The 9,766-nt window shown below is 41.9% G+C and overlaps 1 protein-coding gene across 4 annotated transcripts in view; it reads right to left on the reverse strand.

The window, feature by feature from the left end:
- LOC114649108 (keratin, type II cytoskeletal 8-like) overlaps positions 1–6,719 on the reverse strand; it is a 41,894-nt gene extending 35,175 nt beyond the window's left edge. For 3 of the 4 annotated variants that reach the window (XM_051925039.1, XM_051925037.1, XM_051925038.1), the window contains exons 1-8: positions 6,071–6,716; positions 4,265–4,488; positions 1,613–1,673; positions 1,321–1,416; positions 1,067–1,231; positions 826–951; positions 347–567; positions 51–118 (exon numbers count right to left, since the gene is read on the reverse strand). In XM_051925039.1, the coding sequence (XP_051780999.1) occupies positions 51–118; positions 347–567; positions 826–951; positions 1,067–1,231; positions 1,321–1,416; positions 1,613–1,673; positions 4,265–4,488; positions 6,071–6,577 (1,468 nt within the window). In that variant the 5' untranslated portion in view covers positions 6,578–6,716. Of the gene's footprint in view, positions 1–50; positions 119–346; positions 568–825; positions 952–1,066; positions 1,232–1,320; positions 1,417–1,612; positions 1,674–4,264; positions 4,489–6,070 lie in introns of all 4 variants that reach the window. The other variant, XM_028798542.2, reaches the window with a different exon arrangement.
- Between the last annotated feature and the right edge of the window lie 3,047 nt (positions 6,720–9,766).

The following is a 9,766-nucleotide window of genomic DNA, read 5'->3' on the forward strand; positions in this document are numbered from 1 at the left end:
GATAATGTACTCAAAAAAGAAAAACAAATTCATTGAACTCTTCTGCTTACCAGATGAAGCGCTAGTAGAAGATGACTGCACGTGGACAGCCGTGACTGCACCTCCTCCTGAACTGAGCCTGGCAGAAAAACAGGTTGATTTAGGCCTCAATATTACAATCTTAATGTTTTCTGATTTTATCTTGGTTATAAATGAATAAAGATAACACAATCCAAAGAAATTGAACAACATAAACAAATATTTTCATGTCTATTTTAAATTACTTGTCACTACTTTCATGGCTGTTGTCTCACTAAAAATACCGTGTGGATTTCTCTCCACAGTGACAGGTGAGTTACTCTCATACCTGCTCTCCTCGCCTTCCAGTAGTTTCCTGTAGGTGGCGATCTCAATGTCCAGGGCCAGCTTGACATTCATCAGCTCCTGGTATTCACGGACCTGCAGGGCCATATCTTGTTTGGCTTTCTGCAAGGCGGCCTCCAGATCAGCGATGCGGGCCTTTGCATCTTTCACTGCCAGCTCCCCACGTTCCTCTGCTTCAGCGATTGCCGTCTCCAAGTTCGCTCTCTGCAAGGAAATAAACAATTTAACGATGTTTGAATTGGTAAACATTATGAAGTGGAGTTTTGGACTATACTTGATAATCATATAAACTGTGATTCTTAGCCAGAAGGCATCAGGACACAAAAAGAAAACCTTTCTGTGAGTTATACAAGTTGATATAAAATGGTAGAACAGTTGAACTGTTGTGATGATAAAATCAGGATGTTCAGTGCAGTTTGTTTCTGTAACTAATGACAAGAGAATGAGAAGTTAATGGCTTACCTGTCCCTTGAGTGCTTCAATTTCAGCTGTCAGTCGGTTGATCAAACGGTTCAGTTCTGATATTTCAGATTTGGTGTTTTTCAGGTCATCACCGTGTTTTCCAGCTGACGTTGCCATCTCCTCATACTATAAAAACAGTAAAAGTCCTCAGATGTCTATGTGTTGGTATGTGAATCCCTTTCTCTACTGTTCTGTCATGTCCGGGTCTAATAATAATACGGCACATTTCTCTTTTGCTTACCTTCTGCTTGTACCAGTTCTCAGCCTCTGCTCGGCTACGGTTGGCAATGTCTTCATACTGAGCGCGCACTTCTGCCACGATGGCGTTCAGATCGAGATTGCGACTGTTGTCCATCTCTAAAATCACTGAGGTGTCTTTAACCTGATTCTGTAATTCATTGAGCTCCTGTGATTACAAACCAGAGGAAACATTAGCAACTTGTGATGTCTAAGTGTTCAATTATGTCATATCATTGTGACAATTAAGAAGATTACCGCATCGTAGAGGGCACGCAAGAAGTTAATCTCATCTTGAAGTGCCTCGACCTTGGCCTCCAGTTCAACCTTGTTCATGTAAGCACCATCAACATCCTAGAGACAAGAAAGGGCAAGTGAGCACTGCAAATGTGGACTGTTCAGTTGGCATCAGCTGTCATTATTACCCAAATTTGAGTGGCATGCACCATTTTTCTGAATGTAATTTTAACACATTCCTTGGTCCTATGCTATTTAAAAGGATTCACAAATATCTGAATTATATTTTAATTGTAAAAATGCATATTTGTACCTTTTTCAGCAGGACAAAATCATTTTCCACTGCAGCCCTTTTGTTGATTTCATCTTCATACCTGAGTAAAAATCAAAGTATTTTGTCAGTTTGCCATTGCCTGAATAAGTGCCCAGCGTCTGATAACGGTCTTGTTTGTTTTGTATTTATAGTCGGCCACATTTAAAATTGATTGGTTTATCTCAGTTTCCCGTGACCCTGAGTGGAATGAAGCAGAAAAAACATGAATGAATGAAGTATATTTATATCTTCCAAGAAAATAATATTTAAAACATCACAGCAGTTTAATAATTGGTCTTGTTCAGTTTATAATTGAAATAGGAATGCTCGTGAGTAATTGTTGCAGTTTTTGGTGACATTAGTTACTTGACTTTGGTATCATTTATTTAAGAGCTTTGAGGCCATCCATGTACTTATTGATTTTCTAAACCTGCTGTTTCCGTTACCCAATTGTGGGCAGCCAGAGCCTATCAAGGTAACAGGCAGGATTCAAATCCAGGTGGGATGGCAGTTCATCAAAGGGCACAGCCATGTACACCTCCACACCTACACTGACTGGCCAAATTAGCGTCAACGGTTAACCTCATGGGCATTACTTTGGGGACATGAGGGTTCACTATACTACCCATACGTGACCCATGGGGGCAAAGGAAGAACATGCAAACTAATCAAGTAGTGGCAGCAACAATCAAAGTCTGGTCCCTGGAGCTGTGATCAAGCATGAAGGTGACGATATGCTGGTTAAACTCTAATAATAATAATAATGATAGGCACAGTGGTGCAGTGGGTAGCGCTGCTGCCTTGCAGTTAGGAGACCCAGGTTCGCTTCCCGGATCCTCCCTATGTGGAGTTTGCATGTTCTCCCCGTGTCTGTGTGGGTTTCCTCCTGGTGCTCCGGTTTCCTCCCACATTCCAAAGACATGCAGGTTAGGTGGATTGGCGATTCTAAATTGACCCTAATGTGTGCTTGGTGTGTGTGTGTGTGTGCGCGCCCTGCGGTGGGCTGGCACCCTGCCCAGGGATTGTTTCCTGCCTTGCGCCCTGTGTTGGCTGGGATTGGCTCCAGCACACTCCCGTGATCCTATAGTTAGGATATAGCGGGTTGGATAATGGATGGATGGATAATAATGATAATCATAATTTTCATCTATGCAGCTGTTTTTTCACTACTCTGAGTGCTTTACATAAGACAGAAGGGAACCACCTCAGCCACCTGCATTGTGCAGCATCCACCATGATGATTTGACTGTAGCCATTGTATGCTAGTAGTCTCCCTATACATTAGCTATTTAGCAGTGTAGGGCTGAAAGAAAGAGACTGTTAGAGACAGAGCATGATTAGTGTGCCACAGTGGTCAAGCCGTGGTGGGCATTTTATCCAGGACATCGGGAATACTCTACACTGATCAAAAGATGTCCAGGGATCTTTAATGACCACATAGAGTCAGGGCCTTAGCTTTAAAGTGTCATCTGATGGACAGAGCCATTTCTACATCACCATGTCCCCCGTCACTGCACTGGGGCATTGGGATCCACACACGAGCCACAAGCTAAGCGCCCCCTGCTGGCCTCACCAGCACCTCTTCCAGCAGCATCCCAAGGTGTCCCGAGTTATTCTCCCGTTGTAAACATACTTACATTCAGGTGAATTATATTTTTTCTACCTAACACGACTGCTGAATGATTATGTCTTGTTTTTCTTCTCAGATACTCTTCCCTGTGTGCCACTAAACCCCTAATATTACACATTGGGTGAAGACTCTTATGAATCTGCAGCTGGCACATTACACTTTCAGTTTTACTGACATTTGCCCTTTGCATAGTAATGTATTGTAATGTACTTTTTAACAGTAGTTTTCATTTTCCCTCTTTATTCTTTTGTAATAATAATAATAATAATACTAAATAATAGTAATTGCATGCTGTAATTATGTCTGTAATCTCATTATAGCTGCAATCTTATTCAAGTGATATTGGCCTGAATTCCATGAACAGATAAATAAATTGAATTGAAATAATTCATAAAACAGTTTTTGAATCATTTCTTTCCCCACCGAACCCTGTTCCAGGGGACTTTGCAAGTGTATTTCGTTTATCTATCATTTCATATATCTATAGCACTATAGTAGGTTAAACTACTCAGACAGAGTTACATAAGTTTTTTGTATTATTTTTTTATACAGAACATAACATTCACCTTAATATCTGCTCATTTTGGGCTTTCAAGGCTGGAGACAGTCTTTGCAGCACTGGGTGTGCATGGCAGAAGCCAGCAATTGTAGAGCTTACCCATGGAAACCCTGCACTGGGCCCGATTTAGATTCACAAATCAATACATTGATTTACAAAACTGTTTTTAGGGGGATTCAGATGGTCTCACAAATGCATTAACCAGAATGGCAGTCTGTGGTGTCAGCTACACTTCCTTCTTCTGCCACCAGAGGGCTGTGTGTAGTTGTGCAGCTACTTCCTCCTGCTTTCACTCATTAGTTTCATTTCTGTTGTAACCCTGCTGCACACTCATGTAGCTTCATACCGGAGTACAATACGTTCTGTTTTTGTTGTTAACCCTTTATAATCAAGCTACTCAACCAGCATTTTCACATTCAGCAGCCCCTGCCTTATTTTAAATGCCTTATTTTCTTGAACTCACTTGTTCTTGAAGTCTTCCACCAAGCCTTGCATGTTTTTCAAATCACTTTCCAGTTTAATTTTCTCATTGTTCAAGCCGTCCAGTTGCCGACGCAGATTGGCAATGTAGGCTTCAAACATGGGTTCAATATTGGATCTTGCACCACCTGGACCACTACCACTTTGCTCTTGCAGGAGGTTCCATTTGGTCTCCAGCATCTTGTTCTGCTGCTCCAGGAAGCGGACCTGCAGGTAGGTGCAAATAAGAGACAAGAGGCTGAGTGGACTGAGCATTAACATATTAATGAAGTGTGCTAATATCTTCGTAAGGTTTCCAGGTTACATTTTGATAATACAGTGTTGAACAGCTTTTATCCTTTCTTTATACTGGTGTGCATTGAACATCACAGTAGCGCCATCTTGATTCTCCTCATCTTTGCAGCTCTCTCATTGTAAAGCACTGCCATTGAAAGCCACGCCTTAGCTGATTTAGTCCCCACACCTTCTTTAGGTGTCACTGGTTAGCAGAAGGGTGTAGCAGGACAAGTAGACCCTTTTTATACGTCAGCACTCATTATGTTAATTCTTTTCAATGGCAAGTAAAACAAATGAATTGACTCCACTTAGATTACATATTAGTGTTGGTTCAAGACTCTGTTAACTTTATAATGTGACTCAGATTGTACCCAATGTTTTCCCCTGTAATTCCAGTTTTTGCTGTACAGGATAATAATGTTGTTTATTTACATGGAACTATAATTTCATGCACGTTGCCTAAATATGTTAGAGTCCCTGTGTGCAACCAACAGCAAATTTTACCTCATAGCTGGAGGAACTCAGAAGAGGTACTTTACATTGTCATTGGCAGCAGCAGAACATGGGGGGAGTTTGCTGCAGCGCCCCCCTAATCTGACGCTGTATCCCTTCTTGAGCAAAACCAAACTGAAATGCAACTCCCATGAAAGTCTGATTCAGACAGCAAACAGAATGAATTGACTTTAGTGATTCGGCAACATTCTCCAGTAGCTGAGCAGTTTAACTTGAATGATTTTGGTCTTAAATCTGAGTTTGACTCCCAGCTTTTGTGTGACCTTAAATAAGAATCTTGTCTTTGCTAACAGGAAAAAATAGTTTTAATGTGTTAAGTGGTCTCTCAGTTATGAAACAAAGACTGACTAAAGCCCATTTGGGTTATTCCCAGTGGCTCCTTGATGTAAAGAAGGGTGTTTCGCCATTGAAGTCAGCCCAAGGCTATGACTATGGGTGACATTTATAATAAACACCAGCATTGCAGCCACAGGAGCCATTCAGACAGAAGTAACCATTGTGCTTTTACAATGTTTGAGTTATACTGCTGTCTTCTTTCAGCCTGCTAAGAAGAACAACCAGTCCTCAACAATTAAACCAAACATGCTGTTCCACTAACAAATCTCTGTGGAATTTGCACACCAGTTCTGTTCAAATATATTTTAACATCACAATGCATTATTTAAAAAAATCATTTTAAAACAAAGAAAAGTTAAACGCCATCTTTGCAGTGTGCTTCATTTCCTACTGCCATTCAAATTTAACGTGCAAATAACCTGACGTTTGCCTTCCCAACATTTCAAAACCTGCACAACTAGAAATATTCCCAACAGATAAAGTTTGGCAACAAATGCCAGTAAAGTGCATTTCTTGAGCTTTAGTGGTTTGGTTAAATGTTCATATTGCAAACTCTGCATTTCAAAATCTTGCTTTGTTAACCTAAAAGATTTCTTTTCCTCTGTCTTTATAAGTGCTTATCCTTATCACACCCTGACTGAATTTATTAAATGGCTAGACTTACCTTGTCAATGAAGGAGGCAAAGCGATTGTTGAGGGTCTTGATCTGCTCCTTTTCTTGGGCTCGGACTTGCTGAATGTTGGGATCAATTTCCAGGTTGAGAGGGGCCAGTAAACTCTGGTTAACGGTGACTGCTGTGATTGGCATTGGTGGAGCCATTCCACCGCCAAATCCACCACCAAATCCACCGCCACCGAGTCCACCATATCCGCCACCATATCCACCACCAAGGCTACTGAATCCTCCTCCTCCACCACCACCACCAAGTGATAATCCCATTCCACCCCCATAGCCGCCGCCGCCACCACCACCAAAGCCACCACCACCACCACCACCAAAGCCACCACCACCCATATAGCTGCTGGAACTTGAGAATGAACTGCTAACAGGAGCTGCCCTGGACATGGACACGTAGCTCATTCTTTGCCTGCTACTTGGCACAATCATTGATTGAGCCGTTCTTTGTAATCCACCGCTCCTCATACTAGAGGTGGTCATGCTCTGTCTCATTTTTGCCTTTCACTAGTCAGTCTAATCTAATTGGTGCAAGCAAAGTAAAAAAGAACTGAGGCTAGAGCAAGCTGTGAGAAAGATTCTGGCCAAGAGCAGTCCGCAGTCCAAGAAGGAGTGTCAGTCCCTCTGTGATGCCTACAGAGGTGAGCTCTTTTATAGCTTAGTTCTGCCCATTCCAGAAGGCGGGCCTACCCCTCCTACTGCCTTGCCCTGCTCTGGACCCTCCCATCTGAATGAGTAGGTATCAGAGTGGTGTAAGAGGTGTAAACTGATAAGCCGCGACACACCCAAGCAAATGGCAGTCTACCAGGGAGAGAGCAAAGTCAGAGTGGTGGCTGATGTGGGGAGGGCATAGGTGTCTGCTGTTTCATTGCTGGAGAGAAGAGGCAGCTCCTAGTGGATTCAGAAATAAATCTCTGTACTGGACCCCCAAGGAACTCTGCCACAGCTCCCAGATCTTTGTGACCATTTTAGTTAATTCTGTCTATCCTGACAACATAAACTACGGGGTGGGGGTGTCAATAATAGAGCCCACTCACAGAATTTAGAGTTGCCAGTTAGCTCAACATGCACAGCTCTGGAAGTGTAGAAGGAAAAGACAGACATGAGCAGAACTTGCTTTGTGTTGTATTTTATCATAACATAACGTTCTTCACCCCATGTCATCAGTTCAGGATCACAGAAGGCAGGAGTCGACCCCAGCAGCACTGGGCGCATTGTCAGCTCATTCACGCACCCACATTACCCAGAGGACAATTCAGAGTCACCCGTTTATCTAATGCACATTCTTGGGATGTGCAGTGAAGTCATTTTACTGAACAGGAGTTTGATCCCTTTCAAGTAAAGAAAGCTGTTGACTCTGAAATTTACACACTTGCGAGTCATACATTAAAAAGGATAATTTCCTATTGTGTTTTTGATCTTAGTCCTTCACAGAAAGGTAAATCACAGAACAAAATAGCCAAGTAAGACATTTCTTAGTTTGCTTCTTGTGTGGATAAGCCTGACTAACCAGTCCTGACTTGTGGGTTTCTTCATACATAATGTCTCAGGGCTGGAGAGCCTCTGCTTTCCAAGCCTCCTGGGATGTCATTGGGATTGTAAAACACAGGCAATCAAGTTGCATTTTTCCTTTACTTTCTAGTTTTGACATCTCTCCTAAAGGATTTGTACTTTTTTTTTTAACAAAAACAGAAAGTCAAGAGTGAGTCACACCTGGGAAATGGATGATGGGAAGGAGAAAGAAGCTGCACAGTGTCAGTATGACATAAAGAAAAGGCAACGTCTTCTCTTTGACAGAGTCACTTCAGCAGCAGGCAGATATTAAAAATACTTATCTAGTGTGCAGTGTAAGGAGCTCTCAACCCTGCAGAGAAACCTGAAGGCGACCATTAAAAGGGGCTCAGGACCGGCATGATCTTTTTAGCAGAACAGCTGCAGTTTATATAGTTGTACCTATAGAGCGGGTACCTGACTCTAAATACCACATGCCAATGAAACTGCTGCAGAGAAAGTCAGGCCATCAGTCTTCTTTCTCAACGTTCTTTTCCATTGCATGGCTGTGGGTATACTGGTGCAATGCAGGAACCTTAAACAAATAGGACTTCAGTCTGTCATGCAGCACACTCACCCAGACATCCTCACACATTCAGTTTATGAAATCTGTGACAGTGTCTGGTGGTAGGCCCATACAAACACAGAGGTGAGATGGCAGATAAGCATAATAATTCAGTTAATTTCTGTTTATTATTATATAGTACTCTCCCTGGTATTGCTCTACCACACATTAATGAAAAGTCAGATAATATTAAGGAAATACACAATATTATTACAAGGCTTTGGCCAGATGGAAATTAAACCTCATGGCTGCATGTTCACTATGTGACCCTGAACAAGTCATTTAACCTGCCTGTGCTCCAAATAGTAATCGTTCATATGTTAACGCTTATCACAGCTCTGCAGGTGAGGTGTTCACTATTAAATGGATATCGATAAAGTAGTTTGTATCAGTTTGTTAACTTAATAGCATAGCAATTATAAAACAATATGAAAACTATGATCAGCTTGCCTGGTGATTCCAAAATACTCCCTTTGTGGTTGTATGAATGAGTAGGTGCTATGATGGCCTGGCACCCTGCCCACAAAGGTTTCCTGCCATGCCCAGTGGTGCTGAGATAGGCTCCCATGACCCTAAATTGGATCAAGCGGGTTTCAGAAACTTTTTTAATTGTACTGTAGCTCACTGTAAAGTGTCTTTTAATGTTTCTTACAGTAGAAAGGTGCTCAATAAAATATAAAGAAAGATCATTTGCTAGGAACACTATAATGTTCTTTTAAAATATTTCACTGCATAACCCAACCTTACTCTCTGCACATACAAATCAGTAATTTTTATTAAAATATGTCACTGTAGAATAATCAGAGTGATGACATCTTTAAGCGACATGTCTAAGCACAACGTCATCAGTCCTTGGTGCTTCTATTGTCTTAATCTGTTTAATCCAATAACAGGCTTGCACACAACTGCAAACTTTATCTTAAAAACAGGAGAATGGAGCAATACCTCAGGGTTTCGTTGGGGGCAGGACTGATAAATACAAAAAAGCCCACCTTTGTCTTCAGGTAAACTGACAAGAGTGAGAGATAAAAGCCAGCTGCTCAACAAACAATGCAGCCCAACCCATCCCTCTTGCTTTGTGTCATTTCCCCCACATTTTGAACTCCTTCTCACTTTATTTAATGTCCTGGCCTGAACATTTTTTATGACTTTTCTCTTAATTTAACAGTTAATATAACAGACTAGAAAACACACATGAGATACCTGTATATTGTGTATACAGAGTGAAAGAGAGAGAGGGGAGAAAGAGACCAAAAGACAGACAGCAAAGGCCTTGTTTAACTTCTGGCTCAGTGCTGCAGTGAAAACTATCCGCCACGCCTCTGTTTGGAATTAGAAAGACTGTTGCTGAACAGTCCATCAGGGATATCAGCTTCTCGGACTGGGCGTGACACACGCTTGCAGACCTGCATTGCTGCGACACTTGGCGGAGGCATGGAATAGAACAAACAAGGTACTCCACCTTAGGCAGGGTCTCTGCTCTTGCCAGTCTACACAAACTGGTTCTCAGTTGAAAGGCCCAGAAGTATGGAGGCTTCTACGTCTTTGTTAATTCCATGTTTTTGAGG

The sequence above is a fragment of the Erpetoichthys calabaricus genome, chromosome 3, assembly GCF_900747795.2.
Source record: "Erpetoichthys calabaricus chromosome 3, fErpCal1.3, whole genome shotgun sequence".
Lineage (NCBI taxonomy): Eukaryota > Metazoa > Chordata > Cladistia > Polypteriformes > Polypteridae > Erpetoichthys > Erpetoichthys calabaricus.